General features: G+C 36.3%; 1 protein-coding gene across 1 annotated transcript in view; it reads left to right on the forward strand.

The window, feature by feature from the left end:
* The window catches only part of TRHDE (thyrotropin releasing hormone degrading enzyme), a 216,505-nt gene that overhangs the window by 99,031 nt on the left and 94,241 nt on the right, over positions 1-23,233 (forward strand). Inside the window, exons 6-7 of the mRNA XM_085221385.1 lie at positions 4,821-4,958; positions 22,061-22,126. Of these exons, the coding sequence (XP_085077511.1) occupies positions 4,821-4,958; positions 22,061-22,126 (204 nt within the window). The remainder of the gene's footprint in view (positions 1-4,820; positions 4,959-22,060; positions 22,127-23,233) is intronic.

Raw genomic sequence — 23,233 nt, forward strand, 5'->3', positions numbered from 1 at the left:
ATACATTTCAAATTCTTTTTTCTGATATAAGAGAGTTACGGAGGTAGACATGGGAATTGTGTCATATTCATAGTTGATAAAAGTAGAATCTGCTGCAAGCCTCCTTCAACAAACTATGCACATAATTGAGGCACACATGCAGAGATATAAATTAAAAAATTGTCTGTAATCTTCTCAAAATACAGTTGGGAGAAGAAAGAGAGAAAAATACTGTGTTCATTTGCAAGTACTTAGGAGACATTCTACACTATGACAATGTAGTATTTTTAAATATATAGATGGGAAGGACTTTGCTTTGGCCCCCATTGGTTATTTTCTGGTCTTAAGGTTTTTTTTTGTTTGTTTGTTTGTTTTTTGAACCTGTGGTTTCCTCACAGATTATATTCCCTTGCAGTTTGTTAAGCTTCACCCTAAAATGTACTGTATTTGAACTGCAACTTCCTGGTATTGTGTATACTAGAATTCTTTGATTGCTTTTAAAATCTGCCCCTATTTCTTTTTCCCTAGGGTGCGCTTTCCCTATAAATTGAAGTACCACATATTGCAAATGCTGATTTTTGTCAGGCTTGAGAGATCACTCATCTCCTTTGTATTGCTGATGGCTAGTAACATTTGGATAAGATATTTCCAGCAAGTTTGTCAGGGAAATCATTTGCAGGTTTGCACACCAATATTAAGCTTTATTCATGTATATTTCTCAGTCCATGAAGCATTTGAATTGCAGTCCCAGAAGAAAGGCAGTGCCTTTAATATTGAGGCCTTTGATCTCTTCTGCGTACGAATTATCAGTTTTGGCTTTTTTTGTGTTATTCCTTTTGTTTCACGGTTGGATATTTTATTATCTTTTTCTTTTTTTTCTTTTTTTTCTTTTCTTTCTTTTTTTTTCATTTTAATTATTTTCCCTGCTATTTCATATTAATTTTTAGAAATTATGTGACGAAAAAGTATTATACTGTTGTCATGCTAACTAACTTGCACATTATGCCTCAATATGGTATCTCAGTCTCTTTCCATTATGTCATTGTTATCCTATTACATGCAAAACATTTTTATTGGCTCTTGAAGGTGCAGTCTTTTGTGTCAAAAAATGTTATTTCACAAGTTATTTCTTTCCATTTAGAGACGGACTACTTGAATGGAGGTCAGCATGTTGGAGGGTAGTACACAAAGAGTGACCACATCCTTCCATAAAGCTTCCTCCCTGTAACAAAATGAAAACAAAACAGAACAAGAAGGCTTTTACATGGTTAGCTGGTTTCTTATCCCTCCTTCTTATTGTTATGGAATGATTTATAGATCCACATTTAAAAATCTACAGATTATTTCCATTGTGTGAAAGAATTGGTAATAGCTACAGTTTCTGACCCCATTATCCATATCATTTTCACCCATAGCAGTGAAATTTGAATATTCATTTTGTTTAAAAGTTGGCTAAGGAAGGGAAAACTCAGAGAAGGACTAGGCATTTCAAGATGACCATGTACCAAACAAGGAAAGTCTTACCAGCCGAGAGTACAAGTAATTGCTTTGAAGAGACACGTATGTGAATCTACTGACCACTGGTGTTTGGGCAATAATCTGAACATGCAAATGTTCAAAAAGCACGCTGATCTGATAAAAATACTTCAGTCTCTTCTTCTGGAAGTACAAGAAGGAAAGCAACAGAAAGTAATCAGCGTATCTTTTCTTTCTTAATGCAACAGAACCTGGCCTTCCAGACTTGACTACCCTCAGATCCAAGAAGGTGCTAAGGAGAAGAAAAGACAAGGCTAGATGCCAAGTGGGTAGTAGGAAGATAAGAAATGGAGTAGCTTCCTGCTTGCCTTTAAAGAAAGACATAGGTTTGAGTGGAAGCGTTTCTGCCCTTATTTCAGTCTTATTTCAGAATAGGCTTCTGTTGTCATCATACCAACTCTTGCTCAGTGCACTGCCTTGTGCTTATATACAGCTGCTAACAGTTTCCAGGCAAAACCCCAGAGACTTATCTGAAGCCTCCTTTTCTTTACAGGCGAATCACAGTCTTTGGCTTCTCTCTTACAGCTGAACTCCCTTGGAGGAAAGCGATCTTCAATAACATTTTGTAATTGTTTCATGTCAGCTGCAAACCTGTCACCTACCAGGTTGGCAGCTCACTGGCCTCATTAAACGCATTCCAAAATTGATTTTCTTTTCTCTGCTATGTGTTTCTTTAGTCCGGTAGATATCATGCTAAATCAGATCAATTCCAGTGTACTGCATCAGGTAAAATAACTAGGGAATAAAAGGCCCCTCTTCTATCATTATAAGCAATTTGGTCACATGTGTTGCCCTTTTCCCCTTAATGTTCGGCTATGACTCTAATAGCTGAAGTGATGTTTCTTCAACAAAATAATTAAGGTAGTTTTAGTTTCTTTCTGCAATTCAGTTTTCTGTTGTCTCTTCAAGCTGAATGCCTGCTCTCAACTGGGAAACTCTTCTCACAGTATGTCCCTGGAGTTCTGCAGATACTAGAGTCTCCTTTTGAAATCTACTCTCAGAGGCTGTATATTGAAGGGAAAAGATGGGAATACTTTGGAAATCCTTTTGTTTCAAAGAAATCAGCTTTATACCTCAAAAGCTGCCTTAATTCCCACTAAAATGCATGCAAACGTGTTTGAAGACATAGTAGATATTCCTGTTGTATGTCAGTGTTATGGTCTGCCATAAACTTTAATGAAAACTTTCCAGTTATGGTAATTTGAGTGAATTGTGATGAATCTAAAATGCTTCTTTCCTGCTTGTCAAAGGCTAACATAAGGAAAAAAAAAACTGACACAACAGGAAACCATAGCCTTTGTTTTTTAATATTTTTTATATTCCTTATAGCTTCATTTTATGATACTCATTTTCTTGATTCTGTATTCTATACTTTAAGTATTCCTGTGTAATTAACAAATATCCTTTTGATGAGTAAATTCTGAACAGCAACAATCCACTCCCACACCTGTTCATTAACTGTGATATTCAGACATGAATTTCGGAGGCGGATCTATACCCATGTGTGTTTATACCTGTATGAGTTACGTATCGTACTTCTGATGAAATAGTTTTCTGCTACTAATAGAGAATGTGACTGAGATGTAACCAAAGCATCTGCAATCCTTTCTACCTCAGTAGTTTTCCCCTGAGTGGGACTGTCATAATACTTGTTTCCCTATGCTTCTTGTTTTCCCATAAAAAGGACAGTTACTAACTGAATGCCTGAGAAAATTTGGTAACAAACAATAATATGAACAAGACATTACTTTTCCCTTCACAAACCTTACCTCATGCAGCCAGCTGAGAACACTAAATGTGTGTTGGGTAATTGGCTTCCCTGCATCCCATGTTTTTAATTGCCTGAATATACAATCAACTCAAGGTACATTTCTTGTGCTCTAATGAATTTTAACGTAGAGGTTTATTTCCAGATGGATCAGCATTGAAACAGCTCTTCAGCTTCTTATAAATATGATTTAAATTAACACATTGATACCAAAACCTTACCACCCAAGAAATTAAATATAGAATTTATTACATAATTCGGTGACTAGTTTATCTGTGGACATCAAAATAGCTTTTGGAAAAAAAAAAAGCACCACTCTCTAGAGTACACTATGGCACTAGAGGAGCATTAATGCAGGAAATGTTGTACTTACATAAAGTTTGAGATATGTCATTTCAGGGGGAAAAAAATCTTCCATAATTTTTAATTCACTCTTTGCATTTATTTGTGACTTGAAAAGCAAGGAAATGAAGCTCTTCTTTCCTGACATGTTGGAGTAGATAGATCTATATGAATGCAATATGAGGACATTTTACAGCATGTCATTTCTCAACTGAAAAAGTCATATCTACTTGTACTCTAAGAGTGAATGTGCCACAGTTCATAGAGTATATCTGAACATTTAATTAATGTTGCTGCCAGAGTAAATATGCAGCAGTTTTGACATACCTCTGCAATCCATATTTATAGAGGATATAGGAATGAATTAGTAGTATGTTAGATATTGTTTGGGTTTGCACCTGCCTCTGATGAAGCTGTGACTTTGACTATGTCATTTGACTTCTACATGTAGTGGTAGTCTCACTCGTAAAGAGACATAATAGTGGTTTTCTCTACACGGAGATTATGAAATAAAGGAGATAACGTTTGTAGAGCAAATGAACTCATGTGGAGAAATGATTTCTTTACAGGATTTAAGAAAGATGATGCAGATATTTGCTGTGATACTTTGGGCTCTGTTCATCGTTCTATCCCATGTTGACCTGCTCTGTGAATTTGATTCTAAGAGTCAAGTGACTTAAGCCTTACTATGCCTTTGATCTACACAATAGAGCAATAATGATTGTATTTAGTCATCTTTGTCAAAAGTGTTTGTACCTGTGTATGCAAGGAGCTCACTGAGTGCTAATCTGTAGCATACATAGGTTTTTGTGATTGAAGACTATACCACTTTTTCCTTTATTTCCAGCCTGAGTAACTGGGAGTGAATAGATATGGTAATCAGAATTGCAGTCTACAATATAATTAGTTAAATAAATGTCTCTAATGTAGATACATTTTGACTCAATAATAGTCTGTAATATTTCAACTAACTTATTTCAGCAAATGATCTCAAGTCAGAGGGGTCTCTGATGCTAGAGTTAGTTCCTGTCTGTTCTGTAGAACTGTTCAAGATTTTAAGATGTGATAGTGGCTTACATTCAGACCAGGTCACATGTTAGTTAACTGTCATATAGAGGCTGCCTCTGGTAACCATGCATCATTTCTAAATTATTGTAAATGTGTATGTGATACTATTGCTTATGCTGTATTTCAGGAAAAGCAAAGATTTCTGACAGATGTCCTACATGAAGTGATGTTGCTGGATGGTTTGACCAGTTCGCATCCAGTATCCCAGGAGGTGCAACAAGCCACAGACATTGACAGGGTGTTTGACTGGATTGCATATAAAAAGGTGGGACTAATTAAACTTATCTCTTTCTATGAGATTTGTCAGTAGCTATTAGAAGATTGTGTTCTGTCTATAGAACAAATGCTCAAGAATACATTCATAATTGTTACTAGGTGGTAAACTTTAATTTATGTGGAATATGTTTGCGATATACTACATCATGTCACTACAGTAATTTTATCCCATGACATTCAACAGAACAGTGTTAATGTTCTTTTAATTACTATTCATTTTGTGGCAGTGTCTGAAAAGTGTTAAATGCTTTAAAAAGCAAAAGGATACATAGTCTTTACCCTACTGAAACTCTTAAGAAGATTTCTCAAATACTGAATTCAATACTTTTCCCCTTTTTTTTTTTTTTTTTTTTTGATGTATGAGATATTTTTTTCTATCAACCAATGAAAACTCAGGTCATTGCAGAAGAGTGAGAGCAAAGGAACAGAATTATGCTGTGGAGAGGGACTATGTATTAATTCAGGCAATTTCAAATTGTATTTTACTGATAGGAATGATTCAACCAACTTTGGGACTTCCATAGAAGAGTGGGAGAGATGTACAATTCCACCTTCTCCATCCTATGATAGGGTTTGCTGTTAGCCTATGATCCAAAAACTGGAGATTTCCATCACATCACATGATGATTCTCTGCTTTGTGGTGTGGTGTCCAATACTGTGCTTTAATTTCATGACTAAATGTGCTTGATACCTGATGCAGACGCTGTTTCCTGTAGCTTTCCACTAGGAAGGTTGTACTGGAACGGATCTCTCTGCTCCAGACAAGAAGTCTTTCGACTGTTACGCTTGTACTGGATAATATTTTCCTTCTGCACCATTAGCTGCCTAGCATCAGACTGTAACAAGACAGCTGCAGCATAGCACTGACTTGCTTGCTGAGCTTCCAGTTTATCTAGCAGATATTTAGGGCTAAAAGAGAGTATATCCTTTCTTGCAGTTGCCAGTTATTCCCATCAGCAACAAATTCAAGATGTTCATCTTCTGTTAGAGTTTCTTATTCATTTAGGGGTGGACAGATGAGAGCATCTGTGTAAAAATGTTTAATAGATATAGAATGTAATATTTGAACATAAAATACCTAGAAAAATATTCTAAAGTACTGGAGTAGATCAAGAGCCCAAATAACATTTTCAAAAAAATTTTAGCTGCCTTTGAAAATATTATTATTGGTCAAGTAAGTGATAATAAACAGCAGGTTTTTGAGTATTGAAGTGTTCTCATTGTTTAAATATTTTAATCATATTTGCTGGTGATAGCTGAACCTCAGCTGATTCAAAGGTTTATCTCACATCAGTATCTTAATATCTCAAGCTAATGATTTTTTCTAATTAATATGATAATAGTAATATCACACAGTACACTGTAATACTTAGCACTAATCTTTTCATCATATGAACATTTTACAAACACAAAGAATTTTTTATTTACATTGAAATGATAAATAGGACTCTAAGACACATCTGTATATTGTTAGCTATTTTATACATGCCAATAGGATCACTGTGTTTTGTCTGTGAATCGGAGTACAATCTGTGTATTGTATCTGTCTGTTTATTTAGAGGTTCATTTTTACTGTAACAGTGGCCATACTCAGTGGATTAAGGCAGCATCTCCAGTCAGCTTCTCAATGGTCAGCTCTCTTGGAGCCTTGAGTGATGTCGAATGAGTTCATATCAGGACCTGTCCCTGTAAATTTTAACTCATTTATCTGATCTAGCAATCCAACCTGAGAAATGGCAATGAAAGAATTTACTTTTGCACTTTCTTAGGCAGGGAGACTAAAACACAGACACTTTTACCCATAAATTCTTTGTTTTGCTGTCTAATAAGTCATCCATCTGCCTTTCAGTCAAGCCATTCATCCTTTTGTTTTGAATAGAGTCTTTCATCAGAAGAAACTTTACCAGTGACTTCATAGCTGCTTTTTTCCCTGTTTCTGTACTTTCCTCTAAGCTTCTATTTCCTTCTGAAAATAAATTAGAACAAACTTAACGTTTTGTAGATTTTGCATTCTTGTTTCATTTCTATGTAATCTTGTATGCAAGCATGCACAACTTGCACTTAAAATCAATTCGCTTGTTGATGAAATGAACTCTTTTATGAGATAGCTAGAACTTTTGCCTATCCTTCTAGCTCTCTAATCTCTGCCAATATCAATACTGTGACGAATAGTATGTTAATAAAATCCGAAATGTACCTCGTCGGGTGTTTATTCAAATGTTTTCCAGTGCCTCAAAGCTCTCCTTACACAGTGAGCCCTGAGCAAGGGATTTTATTGGTGGTATTTTCATGGATGGCTTTTTAGTTGATTGCTGGCTTATTTTTCAAATTACTGAAGAATACTAAGTTCTTGAGAATTTGTTGCTTTTGACTCTTGTAAACTTTTGGTCAGGACCATTAGTGAGGTCTTTTCTACTGTCTTTATTAAAATATTAATTTTTAAACAGTCTTGGACTACATGCAGTATCTTTTCCCTACCTTTTTTTTTTTTTTTTTTGTGTGTGTGTGTGTTTTTCTTTTCTTTTTCTTTTTCATTCTCTTTCAATTTTTATTCAAAATATCCACCTGATATTCCCTGGGACCTTAGGTTGTCATGTGATCTCTTTTCTCTCTAGTATCTTCTATCTGAAATTGAAATTGTGAAACTTTCTCCTATCTCATTTTTCTGCAGTGAAATGACAGTCATAGATTGTCATTTCATTATTTTTACTGTCATCAGTATGGCATAAATCAATTAGAAACCATTAAAATGCCTGTGTCTGCTAGACACTCAGCTGTCCTTACTCTTCCTATACATTTCAGGGGTAACCATTGAAACTGTGATATTTAAATGCCTTGGAGCTGAGTATACTTTTCATTTCCACTTTCTTGTCCCCAGTGGTTGCATGTGTTAAAAGGTTCATGACTAAACCCCCGAAGAATGGTATTCAGGTAATCCATTAGCAGAGTGAAACAGGCACTGTAGCACACAGTATTTCCACTTATGCTGTTGACAGTGGTGCTTGCTTCTTTCGAAAGCCAAACATTATCATAGCAGTCCTTTACATAAGAGCATGTCATCCTCCACTAAGGCCACAAATATGTGGAAATAAACAAGAAGCCGTGATAGTACATTAATAAACAAACAGTGGTGGTAGATGATTCAAGGTTCTCAGCTCACATCAGAGAGTGGATATATTTTCCTAGTGCAGCTGGAAGTAAGTGAGTGTCCTCCCACAATGACAGGAAAAGTGGTTATATCCCAAGTGCAGCGGGAAATATAGCCTGTTGAACACAAGAGTGGATCTGAGAATTATTAAATCAAGGCAAAAAGCATGACAGCCTTTCCACACCAGAAATAACTGACAGCAGGAATCAGCCCTGGAGAGCTACATCAACAGAGGAGAAAGTGCAGCAAGGATAACATGAGGAACAACAATCAGCAAGGAAGAACCAGCTGTAATGAAACAGAGAAACAAGACAGCTGCATCACTGAGGGAGCAACCAGACCCAGAACAGTGTTAGAGAGATATCCCAGATAGAAGTAAAGAAGTCATACTGTACATGAGCAGTCACAGCCAGATAAGAGAAGAGATGAAAGGGCACCAAAGACAGTGTAGAGAGTTAGATAATATCTGAAGTTGTTTCCATCATGCTTCTGAATGTTTTAAAGTGTGCTGGTTGCAGATCCTGGTAGCAATCGGAGCAGGCAAGTCCAGTAGGCTGGAGTGTAGCTATCAAAGTGTACTCCCAGCAGAATATGTCTTGGCAAGCGACAAGCAATAATCAAAGCAAGGAAGAGTGTGGCTGAGATAGAGAAGAATATTCAATTTTTCCTCCCTGTAAGCAAAATGAGCTTCTGTAGTGATATCAGTTACTGGCCCAGACTTTGCAACCCAAATAATTATTTTCTAAACATTTGTCTGTATAATTTGTTTTTCAGTGTAACTCTGTGCCACTTCTTTAAAAAAGATTTTTCCTGCTTTCTGCAACAGTCTGATGGAAGGAGGATGTATTTCTAATAGTTATAAAGGAAGGGGGAGGCAACCTCCCCAAGGTCAATGTTAGAAGGACTATACAACTAAAAATCCACACAAAGAAAAATGATCAGTTTCCCATTTGTCGCAAGAAACAGTTCTGGCAAAAGAGGATTTAAGATACTGGAAGTAGTAACTTGCTCTCCCTATAGTTCTCTCTGAAAATTCACAGTGTATCATGTTTTACAAGAAGAGTCAGTGGAAAGGCTCTCTAAAATCTTCATTCTTTTCACTTCTTTTCCTCAGAAAACTGGACGGATCCTAACGCTGAAATAAACAAACAAAAACCAAAACATCTATTTTGACCAGTGAAACCAATATTAGTATTGGTATGAAATCCACTCAGTTTCATAAGTGTAAAGATATTGTGACAATCTTTGCCTAACAAAATGGTTGTGTGCAGTGACCACTTGAAAGTGAGAGCAGCTCATGAACACTATAAGAAATACTAGACAAACACTAACAAATAATAAAATAAAGTGAAACAGATTATATTTTTAATTATTCACTTAACTAAATCAGGAATGTTCAGATGACATCTGGCTACCTAGTTAAAATTCTTACAATACATTTCAGGTCACTTTGCAACTCATTCCCTGTAAAGGTTTGTTCTTCCTGTCTAATTTAGCTGTGATGTCACCCGTGAATGTCATGAAGCTATCTGAGTGTGTCTGATGGTGGTGTCTGTTCCTTGACTTGCTAAGACGGAAGGTCAGTGCCCAGACTGTAGAAGGTGCTTCCAAGACCCATTTGAGAGTAATGCATTTTATCAGAGGATGTATCTTATAATGAAAACAATTCCTGTTCAGATAAGAATGTTTTAGATCTTCACAGCTTCCAGTATGAAAACCATTGGAATGTGAAGTTGGTGAAATCTTTAGGTTCAGAGCAGTCCCAAGAGTGCCTGACTTCAAGTATGCAGGAAATCCTGCTCCAGCCCATGGAGTGCTTAGTGTGGTACCTTCTTAAGCCTTCAGAGGTAGTTTCTTAGTTTCTGTTTTTTCCCCTGACAGTGACAAAAAGGAATAAAACAACAATTCCATAGTGAAGATGAGGGATAACTTTTGCACATACCCAAGTTGAAATTGATGAAAGAAGGGCAACAATTACAAATGTTGAAGTAATTGTGTACAAATTATAAGAATTGGAAATAGAAAATAATTGTAGGTAACTTACATAGAGCAAAAGAAAAAATACTCAACCAAAAGAGGGCTGTCTGAAAATAATGCCTCCTTTTCTATTATGTTGTCTCACAGCATCAGAAGTAGATGTCAGTGGTGTGAAAGTAGAGGTTGAACCTTTCCGCCAATATCCTATTAGATTTTGTTGCTGTGTGATAGATGGCAGCAGAGGGGCAGTCTGACAGAATGGTGTCTGACATGGAAGTGTGTATGAAGAAACTGTGTGTCATTGAGTTCCTCCATGCAGAAAAATGGCACCCACTGACGTGCATTGATGCTTGCTGAACATCTGTGGAGACCAAACAGGGGATGTGAGCACAGTGAGGTAGTGGGTAGTGGGCAATGACGTGAAAGACAAGTCACATTCTGAACACCATGCAGACCTCTACAAGTGCAGCATGTGGGTGTTCATTCACTGCTAGCAAAAATGCATAGCTAATGGTGGTGTCTGTGCTGAGAAATACTGATTTGTAGCTGAGAATTTGCTCTATCAAATAGCATTATTGTGCTCTTGTATCTGTTGTAGTTTCCATGGGAAGAAATTACTATTGGAACAGCCTATGCATAACAGACTACTTGTAGATTTTGCAGGTCTAGAGGACTCTCGTTCAGGATGTAGCTGTCTAGAACAATCTTAGCAATACTCTTTTGTTCTTGTTATTCTAAAGGAATATTTGAATTCTGGAGAACTTCTGAAGCCTAAAAGATGTATTGAAAGAGAAGAAGTAGAATGACATGCCTAATTATAGTTAGTTGCAAATAAATCCATTTTAGACAAATGGTTTGAGATGTTTAAGTGGTGCTTATTTAACTAAAAATATGAAGGAATGTTAATCTTCATGCTTCATAAAAATAAATGTGGTCAAACAGACCTGATTTCAATCTTTTATGAGATTAATTGTGTGGTTGATAAAGAGAAATTGTGTAGAAACATAGACTTCTAAATTTTGTTCTATTATAGCAAAATATTCTATTAAAAAATAGTGCTACATAGTATCACTACAGAACACATTGACTGGATTAATAGATAGCTATCTCATAATACCTATCTCCACAGTAGTAACTGTTGGAGAATCATCACAAATTTTTAGTTTTATTTTACTTAATTTGCTTTTAGATTCTCAGTGGAGTTGGTTGGCAAAATGGTGATGTGTTTCTTCTTTAAAGTAAAGCAAAAGTGATCATGGAAACACTTTAGTAAATGTTCCATCATAAAAGGGAAAATCTTCATCTATTACTTCTAATGGAAGACATGGAATTGTGGAGCTAGTTTTATTATTAGAGGAGAACCTTATTACAGTGGATTTTAAGACACACTGGTTTATTCACTGCTTACTTGTATTATGATGATGGCCCATCTATGTAAATAATGTCATCAACCTTTTTTGCTTATAATTTCTTGAGGGTTTCCTCATTCATAATGAAGAAGTATAAAGTGCTTTTTCCTTGGTGGTGCTGTCAGCACATATAACAGATTTTGGTGGCCAGGCTAAATAAAACTGCAGTTGTAAATGGAGTCTCAGTCTAGGCGACTGAAGCATTTCATTATTCAAAGAAAGTGGTATGACAAAACCTGAAGAACATGATGGTCTTTTACTCCTGAATTTTGTTCATTGTGTCATGTTCCTAAAATTTACAAGAGTATTTTTGTCTAAGACAAACATTTCACCAAAGCTCATCTTGCCATCTGACCATTTTGATATTATCCAGGCCTAGAACAGCTGTGTTTGTCAGAATAGAAAATGATTATGATTTCTCAGTGAAAAGTTCTCCTTGAATATAATGTTGCTTTTTCCGTGATGTTTTGGCATCAGATAAATGGCCTTACAGTCTATAAAAACAACATAAGATGCTGTTATGCATCTTAGATGATTTAGCACAGTAAATTACAGGTTTATAGGTATACTTGCTGGTTTTAAAAATATTGACTCAACTAGACTGCAAGTAAAGTTTTAAGAACAGAGTAAGATTAATTTGTTTATTAAAATTTATCCTCGTTTTACTGCTGAATATCAGCAGCATTTTAACTTGTGGGTATGCACTGCTTGATAAGCAAGTATCAATTGGAAATTATATTTTATAAAGTAAAGAAGACAAAAATACCTTTTTTTTTTTTTTTCCCTCTATCTATGTAATAAAATATGAAGAGGTAGTTTTTTAACTCCTTTCAGTGTGGGTAGCCACTTTTTAATAATTCATTACTGCGATCATGGAAATCAGTCAGACTCAAATTCAGCTGATTGTGTAGTTACTTGTTTAATTTATGTATGTAAGCTGTGGAATTTAAGTTAAATTAAATTTTTAAGGTGTTTTAAATTAAATTTTTAGGGTGATTCAATGTGTCACTAAATGATGGCCTGGACTAAGAATTTAAGTATTGGGCTCATGGTGTCACATCTTGTACTTGTATGCATAGTCTGCATATACCGGTCTTCCTCACTTTTTTCAAGGCTTTTACATGGATTTTCCAAAGCGAAAGCCTCTAGGAATTCATTCAAACATGTTATGTTTTTGCCATGTTATATATATTAGGATAACATTATGTTATTTGTAATCTAATAAGGAAACATTCACATTCATGAAATTCATTTGTATTAAGCTTCATTTTTCTTGTAGTATTTTGATGTGCTGTTGGAGAATACAGAAAATTAGTCACACTGGTGTACTGTGGTGATTAGTTTCAGTTTCTGAAAATGAAAAACTTGGTGCTGGTGCCTCATGTTGCGGTCTTGTTCATTCCCTGAAAAGAATTTATCTGTGAGTACTTCTGAAGTTTCCAGAGATGAGGTACAGAAACATTTCAAGAACTCCAGAGAAGGCTTTGCAGTGATCTCTGCTCCATGGAAGAGTTTCAACAGATGTGTCTCAGGAGCTCCCTATAGTACCATACTGGAATGGCAAGTGTGAACAGGGCACTTGTTCCAAGTCTATCAGTGAGGCTGTCGACTAAGACGGTACAAATTACAAAAATAGGAAGGCAGAGCTCATTTCAGCATGATCTTCTGGGTGGGAGATGAGGAATGACTGGACTTCTTTTATGGAGAAAGAACCGTACATGGTGAATATGTTTGCTTTAGAAAGCACAATTTAAATGCAGCAACCTGGATTTGATGGTGGTTACCTAACTGTTAGTTGCTCTCGCAGGGGAACTGAAGAGATGTCAGTTGATTTATTTAAGGTCACACCAGTTGCTCAACAGACATTGCACCAGGCTACTCACATCTCTCAGTCCTCTTCTTTAAAATGCTGATGCTGGTAGTCAAGTTAATTCAGTGCAGTACTTGTGGTGTAACACAACGATTCAGCCAAACAGGTTTTTAAAAAGTTGTTTACAGAAATGCACACTGTTCTGTATCTGCAATGGAATAAATTCTGCAGATGTGACTTAGTCAAAACATATTTTTTGTGTCAGATTTTCTGCAAGATTTGACAGACTTCACTTTGGTTCCTAATTTTATGTAAAGGTTCTTTTTTAAATGTCACATTCTTGTTACATGTCTGATGTTCATTGTTCTTTCAGTTTAATTCATGCTGTGTTTTTCCCAATAAGCTAAATTTCATAGAGCATCCAGCTGTGGTTGCTTAGTACCAACAAAGAATGATTGTTTTGAAAAACGTGGCTTGGATACTACATGTTGGCTAATGTTCAGATTACAAAAATAATGTGGAAATGTACGTTCTTTGTATGAGTGCTTTATAACATGCTCTTTTAATATTTTAAATGAACCTTGAATCATGGAGTTATCTATTCTGTTTTAAAAAATACAGAATAGTGTATGAATTCAGGAACTTTGAGGTGAAATGAAATTATACTCATTTTCTTAAAAACCTATTTGATTGTGGATATCCTTAGGCTTCCACTTGACAGAACAGTGTAAAAATATATTCTACATTCTTAAGAAAAAGAAATGCTGTTTTTATTACATTTGGAGTTCTAAAAATATCTCTTTCTTCAGCATGTTTCATGAAGAAGAGATGCATTTCAGTCAGTATTCAGAACATTTTAGTCAGAATTTGGAAGTGTCCTCTTCAGTGTGTGATCTTCATTGATTTTGTTAAAGTTGTTCATGCCTTGAATGCAGACAGCAATCATACCTTGGGGTTACTGGATGAGGGGCCACTTGATGGCTAATGTATAAGAAGGGGAACTCAGAATTTTAAGATGAATTAGTTGTATTGGACTTGCTTGATTCCCATGCGGAGGGAACAGGTTGCAGGAACTATCAATTTGAGGTAGATGTATGGGAAATACATACATCTACATACATACATGGGAAATGTATGGGCAAGTGTAGGGTCTTACACCTAGGGAGGAATAATTGCATGCACCAATACAGGCTGGGGGATGACCTGCTGGAGAGGAGCTCTGCAGAGAGGGACCTGGGCGTCCTGGTGGACGACAGGTTGGCCATGAGCCAGCAGTGTGCCCTCGTGGCCAAAAAGACCAATGGCATTCTAGGGTGCATTATAAAGAGCATGTCCAGCAGGTCGAGGGAGGTGATCCTCCCCCTCTACTCTGCCCTGGTAAGGCCTCATGTGGAGTACTGTGTCCAGTTCTGGGCTCCTCGGTACAAAAAAGACAGGGATCTCTTGGAAAGAGTCCAGCGGAGGGCCACAAAGATGGTGAAGGGCCTGGAGCATCTCCCCTATGGAGAAAGGCTAAGTGAGCTGGGTCTGTTTAGACTTGAGAAGAGACGACTGAGAGGGGACCTGATCCAGGTCTATAAGTATCTAAGATGTGGGGGGCAGAGGGGCAAGGCCAGACTCTTTTCAGCAGTGTGTGGAGACAGGACAAGGGGAAATGGCCAGGAACTGCAGCATAGGAAGTTTCGCACGAATGTGCGCAAGAACTTCTTTACGGTGAGGGTGACGGAGCACTGGAACAGGCTGCCCAGGGAGGTTGTGGAGTCTCCTTCTCTGGAGATATTCAAGTCTCGCCTGGACGCCTACCTGTGTGACCTGGTGTAGGGAACCTGCTTTGGCAGGGGGGTTGGTCTCGATGATCTTTGGAGGTCCCTTCCAACCCCTACAATTCTGTGATTCTGTGATTCTGTGAAATCAAAATAACTCAGTTGTTATGTTATGTCTGAAGCTGCATCGGAGCTGCATCCATCTACATGTTCTGGAAGTACCCAAGTATGGAGTGCAGAACTTCTGGAAATGGGGTGTAGACTGTTCTTGCAAACAGGCTCTGTTAGAGAGTTGCTGGGGGCAGTTTAGTTCCTAGAATTTCTTCTAGAGCCCATTCTCTATAGTCTGATGAGTTCAGTTTCTTATTTCAGCAAAGTGCGGTCTGTAAAGTGTATGAAGGATAAATAACTCAGTACATGTATAACTAAGTTGCTTTAATGTTAACTTCTGCAAAAGGAGATTTTGTCTCCCTATCCAGCTCTGGTCTTTATAAGAAGTTAGGAGACACTGGGTTTTCAGAAATCCTTTGGCCATTCACCATGCCAAAGGCTTTTGACTCTCCTACGTGGAGCTGTAAAGCAACTAGTGTTGCCTCAGACTAGAGGAAGGTCCTTTTTCAGGCTGGAAATGAAATGAGCAAATGATCTGGAACAAATACAGTTTATGGCCTTGTCTCCCGCCTGTCTCTACTTGCCCATGGAATATTTTCTCCAAAATGTGATGCTATGCTTTCCATGCTATTCCTTCAAATCTTTCTTCTAAAAACTTTTTCAGTTATATTCAGTTATAGTATGGCACAGAATACATAGTTTAAGGAGGGAAATGTTTCTGTATGTTTAACATAACTGATTGACGTAAAAAAAAAAGAGTACTAGTATATACTAGGTATAGGCTAGTAGCAATCAAACTGTGTATTGATTCTAATCTTAAATCAATAGCTTTAGGAAAGAATGGAACATTTGTTAGTGCCTATATGTGATCTGAGCTTTGTTATTATCACTTCAAATAAAGGTGAGCAAAAGAAATTATTGGTAATAAAAACTCTAACAATAATGTGATTTATTTTATTTTTATTTTTATTTTTTTAATGAGAGAAGCAAAAACAAAGTGGGCCATTGGATGTTTTGTAGAAAATTGATGTATTAGATCTTTTCTTTGAAATACAGCTATGTAATTTTTGTTGGCAGTTCTCTTCTCCTCAGTATCTCATTCTGCTCTTTTACTTTGGGTACCATGGTGGTGGTTTCCATAACAATATACTTCCTGATTTTAGTTTTTATGTCAAAGCAATTGGCTTTTATACCTAAACAAGTGCAGCAAGGTGAAAATTTGTGAGAAAGACTTACACTGATATCTGCATGATTGTTATTCCTGATATTTGATGTTGCTTGAAATAAATTTATAAGTGAGCCTGCAAGATACTTTCTCAGACTTTACGAACTCAGGGAGGTGTTTTTTACACTGTTTACACTTTATCTGTGCTATTTCAGATATATTTCTTCAGATGAGATGAATTAAGAGTAGCTGACGTGCTTGCTTCTCTTTCCATTGCCTTTAAAAGGAATCTGTGCAGCTGGCTCAGCTGTGTAAAACTGAGTAAGCATTAGTGTAGTTACAGTTTAAGGCATCTGCATTCAATCACATGAACTTCCATCCTACGGTTAAAAGAAACAACACAACTCACAAAAGCAGAAGCAGAAGAAAAAAGAGATGATATTCTAGAGAAAAAAATGACAAAATTTGATGGGAAGATGGAAAAACTATGCTAGTTAGCCTTTTATGCTCTCTGTCTTTCCCTACTCCAGCTCATTTACAAAATGATAGATTATTTTACTCTTCTGAGAGTCAACTGTAGTTCACAGTTTCTTTTCTGTGTTGGTGACATTTTTCTCTCATGAGCACTTTTTGGAATACTGACATAATTTTTGATCCTTAAAATACTAATGCTGGATGAGTTTACAAGTCAAGTGTATCTCTTCACGTGTGGCCCCTTGTCCTTGCCTAGCTTCTGCATAGTTTCGTGTACTGATTTGCTGATTGTCACAATATCTGCTTCTCCAAAAGGACTTCATTCATTTGTTATTTTTAGTACTTTTATTTACTGCCTGTTTGGTACAGAACATTTGCCTCCATCTAAAAAGCACACTGCCATATCTTCAGGACACTGTCTTGAGTACCTGGCTGTAGTTTTCTCATGAGAAAATATGATAAACTGAGGTATGATTTGTTATTTGCCTCTCTGTGTATGAGAAGATGGTATCCCACCAGTTTTGTGTCTTAGTTCTTCAGAAATTCTTGGGAACTACCTACTAGTATAGAACTCCTATAACAGTGGGGAATCAATCCGCGTATGGCCTTTTTGAGCAGTGCAGTTGAACTAATCTCACCTAACTTTAGATGTCTGCAGTGCAGATTGGTGCATATAAGCTAGTCATCCAAGGGTCATTTTGGAGTCAAATATAAGTGATAGTGCATTTAGGGTACAACTCATCTGTTTTGAGATAAAGTGCATGCAGGATTGACTGATTCCATCCATTGACAGCATCTAAATGTCTAAACAACTAAACTACTTGTAGACAGAAATGCTAGAGATACCTGTATTTCGTATCCCATGCTGTGTGGCTGTGTAACAATACTTTGTAGTGAGCAATAGTGATATTTTTGTGATTTCAAACTTAAAACATGATTGTTTTTTTTTTTTTTTTTTCCCACTGATGAAGATTCCATTTAGTATTTTCTTTTGTATAAGAAGTGATTACAAGATGCAAATTGCAAGTGAAATAATTAAAGAATTCAGATACTATAAAATCAGATCACCTAACTAGAGAATTGAATTAACTTACAGTATTTGTGAACCTGTAGTGATGCCACAGAATCACAAAATGTAGGAGTGAGTCTTTAAAAATTAAATTCATTTAATCTGAGATCAAAGTTACGATCTCATTATTATTATTATTATTATTTTATGTGGGGGAATTATACTGAATGCCTAAACTGTGCCTCTGCATTTTCTGGATATCAAAGACAAATTCAGCTCACATATAAAGGAATGTTGATCTTCGTTTTAATAATGGATGATCTTTACTATGGTGTAGGTGTGAGTTTGTTCAGAGAAAGAAATTTGTATAATGTTTACTCCATAAATTTACAGCAGGTTAACCACTGTTGGCTAATTGTCCATGAGCCTTCTTTCCCAGGAGCGCTTTGCAGACAAGGAGTGCACCAGTTAATATCCATGGGACAGCTGATTTTCTGCCTTCCTTTCCTATAGCATCTGTCTCATTGCTGAAGCTGAGGAAGCTCCAGCTGTGTCACAGTCTATAGGATGAACATGCTAGGTGATCCTCACTATATGACTTCACCGTCATGTTGCTCGGTTTCCATTTATGTAATGGCAAGGATATTGATATCAGTGTCTACAAAGCACTTTGAAATCTACTAATGAAGGGTATTTCACCAGAACCAGGTAGTGCCATTACTTATTGGTACTGAGTGAACTATTATTAAAGCAAGGTACATAGCTTTTCCCTGGCTTGAGTAAGCTTTTGTATTGTCAGGAACATAGATACATTTTGTGAATAGGAAATAATTACTTTCCACTAGACCTGTTAAAACCAATGCACTTTACCTCTTGACAGAGTACTGAGTCATCTACTGCCTTGAGGAAAGCACTTAAATCATCAGTAAGTGGTCATGGTGCCCTGTGAGGGAGCCAGATTCACTTCTCAAGACTCCATACATCACTCCTCAGCTGGACAAGTGCTGGCAGAGCAGAAGTAGCCCTGAGAGAGAAGTGGGAAGCAGATCAGTTGCATGTCAGGGCATTCAGGGAATAATGCTGACAGGTTCCAAAGAGCATCCTCTGCTAGAACAAGTTTGTTGTGATTTAGGATTTATAAATATGTAGGTTTAGGTCTACGTCAGAGAAGCATTCAGAAGTATGAAAGCAGAAGTTCTCTGGATTCTGTATGTTGACTGCTTGCTAGGTGAATATACAGTGAAAGTGCCAGCATTTGGGCCATACAGATAATCCAAAAGGTATGTATTCAATTGCTCCTGTAACTGAAGATACTGTGCACACCTTCTTTCCCTCCTTAGAATCATTAGGGTCATCCTCCATGCCTATCTTTTAGAAAGTCCTTCTTTATTTCACTTACTCTGACCTTTTGATCCTTCTCTCTGTAAATTTATTTCTCTTTATATCCAGTCACTATCAGTTTTTTTTGTCTTTTCCTTTCCCTCTCAGAGCTGGGAATGTATCAATTGCATCTTCTTTGGAATGTATCACTATTCTCTCTTCTGCCTCCTTTCAAGGTAAAAATAAAATAAAATAGTGAAATACATGTTTTTCTCCCATTCCTTCCCCCCCATCTCTTTTCACTCCACACCAAGGGCTGCATTTGCTCCTCTGTTTCTTGCCCCTTTTCTGGTTGTCTGGTTTTCTCTTTTTCTTCTTTTCTTTAGAATCCCTTTCCTTTCTCTCTCTCTTGTTTCCTATACTATTCTTCAGCAAATAAGTCATCCAGATAGGCAAGCTGTGTGGGGAAGATAGCAGAACTGGGACAAGCACATTGTTGTTCTGGATGTTGTAAATGGACTTCTGGGTTTCATGAAGGTAATTAGAAAGAAATTCTAAAGTATCTGTGAAAATGAATAGATCTGGAGAGAGTATTCCTGTCTTTGTATCTTAGAGCTCCTATTCAATCTTTATTTGCTTTTTTACTTTATCTGCTGTGTAAAGGCAAAAGTTCCATCCACGATGTGACTAAATGAGAGCTATGAGAGCAATTTTATATTTATTTCATGTCTTTCTGATGGTTCTTGGTCCTTGGATAGAAAAGACTGTATGGGAAAGATCACAGGTATTTGTTTGCTTACTTCTCACAGAAATTGGTAGAGCTAAAGTACCTATATGAATATGCATCCATTATTAATATGTGAAATTTAGATACTGATAAATAAACAGAGGGAATACTGACAGATGAGTGGCAAAAAGAATATGTTTATTGTCAAGGGTTTCGACAGATATATTTTATGCATTGCTTTTTTTTTTGTTCTGCTTCAAATATTTTTGGTTGCACTGCCTAAGTTACTTACCAAATAAATTGGATTTATCTGCTTATTAGATTCTTTTCTGCCTGCTGTTTATCTGCTTACATAGATTTATCTGCAATTTATCTGCTTAAGCATCTCAGAGAACTTTACTCACTCAGTTCCTCTGGTAAAATGAGGGTAATAACACTTCCTGACCTATAGTCTTGACTGCTCAGGTAATAATCTGTGTGGACAGGAAGAATTTTGCATACTGCTGTGTGTTCCTGATATGATTGGGCTCTCAGTAAGATAAGGTACTACCATAAAAACACAGCACAGTGTTAATAATGCAAGCATCTTTTTTCTTTTTTTCTTTTTTGCTTTATGCAGTGTTCATTTCTTATAAACAATTACAAACATTTCCTGAATTCATTTCTTTTTTTTTCCCTTCATGTACTTTATGAACTATATATTATTTGTTGCTATTTATGTGAAGAACTTGTGTTTTCTTATAATTACTAACAATTTACTAATCTTTTTGATTTATACTGCTATTTAAAATGTTGATTATTACAGGTGCTTCATTACTTCAGAAATAGGCACTGCACAGAAAATTGGTAGAATATGTGTTAAACGGTTTAAAAATTGGACAATTGTTGAATTCCAAAACTAACCTGAACTTTAGCAGGAAAAGGCATTAAATATGGTTTTGAAGGTTGCAGCTAGAGAAATTCAAATTAGAAAAAAAAATTGCACATTTTAACCATTGGAGTAAGTATTAGTTTTGACACATTATGTAGTACTGTGAAACACTTTCCTTTTCTAGAATCTTTCTAAAATAGGTGCTGTTGTGTGAAGAGAAGCAGTAAGGTTTTTGTCTAGATTGCTGTTTGACCTCTATTACTGCAGGAAGTCAGATTATATTATTGGAACAGTCCTTTTGGCTTTAGTACCTGATAATTTTTGAATCTGTGTAATGTAAGTGTTTTTCCCCCCTAATTAGCATTAGTCTAATTCCTGAACCTACATCTGTAGCAGAGGTTGTTGAATTCCAACATCGTGTTTTCTTGCTGCCTTTGATTCACTGTTTTTAAATCAGAAGTGTCCTCCCTCTCATATAGAGATCATTACTAAGTGTAACATCTGATTAATGGGACTGGGAGGCTGATTTTCTTGATTTGACTGCAGAGTAAGACATTTTAACTAGATCATCTGTTCTGCAAAGGTATTTCTGCTTGAAATAGAGCACTTGTGCAAGTGGAAAATATACAGAAGTTGTGGTCATACTGAGAGGGAGTTAAGAAGTCCCATGGGGTGCCTTAGATAAAGCTAGTGTGTCTGTAGTTCTTGATGTAAGTACTGACAATTGGAATCATTTGTAAAACAAAAGAAATTTTTTAGATCTCAATCCTTTGCCTGAAGGGACAAGAGGATAGAACTGATATAAGTACAGTAAGTGTATTATACAAATACTTAGATCTTTAGAAGACTGTGGGAGTTAAACTGACTGTTAATGAAGTCAAGTATGGATATCAACATCTTAAAAATGAAAATGAAATGATCCACTTTCAGATCACCACATCTTGAAGGCTTTTTTGAAGGAAAATGTTATCACTAAATCCTGATTTACAATAATGTAATTAAAATAAGAATATTATGAATAATCATTGTATATTTTATCATGGACATCATATTTTGCCCTCACTGAAAATTGCACAATAGTGCTAAGTGCACACAAGGCTGGGAACAACCTGATCATTTTTCCTTGTAAATCTTTGTCTTATCTTTTATCTCATTTTTTAATTTCAGTGCAATTAAAGATTATAATAATCTTTAACAATTTTCCAAGATGATATTGTTGGATACAACTGCATACTTCAAATTGCTATTAGTTTTGCACATCAATGTTTAACAATAACAACTTACTTTTCTGAATTATTTCCCACAGGGTGCAGCTTTAATTCGAATGTTGGCTAATTTTATGGGTCACTCTGTGTTTCAAATGGGCTTGCAAGTAAGTAAGATATTTCTGTCTTTGTCCAAGTGTGTATTTCTAGTAGCTTGTCTCACTTGTACATTTTTTCTTTTTAAGCTATATTCTCATATATTTGTGAAAATGTTTCTTTAATTCAGGACTGTCGGAGGCACCAACATATCCCTGAAGCTGACTTTGATAGAAAATACTGGGCGGAGTAAGCACACAAGGTGGTGCCCCTGTAAATGAAAGCTTCACCTCTGTTTCTTGGTGTACGCAGATATTGTGCTTTAGCTGACACACTGTTTTGTGTCTGGTTTGTATACATTGCCAGGTAGAGGCCATTTTAGCCATATGACAGCTGTGTGGAGGGCTAGCTGAGGAAGGAGCTACTTCTTTTCAATTACATTTGCATTCTGATATGAAAGTCAAGGCAGCTAGAAAATACATAGCCCTAGAAACTAGTAATGCTTTTCAGATAAATACTTTTACCTTTCCCTGCCCTCCACATTAAACTTCTTGAGCTTTATTTTTCCCTTTGATAAACATGGAGTGCTCTCCACCTTAACAATTTTTTCTAAACTCACTTTACCTTTCAAAAGAAATCTGAGGAAGTAACAATTCTGTATGAAGAAATTCAACATGCTGATTACTAAAGATGAACTCTTTTCAGCAATAATTCAGTGCAAATGACTGTTTCATAAACTATTTAAAAACAAACAGGCCAAAGCATAAAAAACAATGCAACTCCCTCTATTCCATGGAATTCTGCTTGAGTAAATCATGTTAAAGGCAGCTGTGATTGATGAATTATGTATGATGCAGCCTGCTACTTAGAAGTGTCCTTTAAAGTAAATTGATGTTCACCTGAAATACAATTATGCTAAGATGGAAAGAGCAATCAATCTTATCTGTTCTTAGTAAGCTTTTCATTTTGAAATTTAAATAAACTATGTCTGGGATCAGGTCATTTTTTAACACAATAATTCTACATCTAACCAAAATGAATTGAAAGACAAAAATATAAAACAAAGTTCCATAAATGCATTAGTTATATTGCAGAGAGGTGTATTCCATGCTGTAGGCAATGTAAGGAAAGGGGGAAAATATGGCTTTTTGGAGGGTTTATAGGACATTCATGTTTTG

The sequence above is a fragment of the Meleagris gallopavo genome, chromosome 1 (genome assembly GCF_905368555.1).
Source record: "Meleagris gallopavo chromosome 1, MGAL_WU_HG_1.1, whole genome shotgun sequence".
Lineage (NCBI taxonomy): Eukaryota > Metazoa > Chordata > Aves > Galliformes > Phasianidae > Meleagris > Meleagris gallopavo.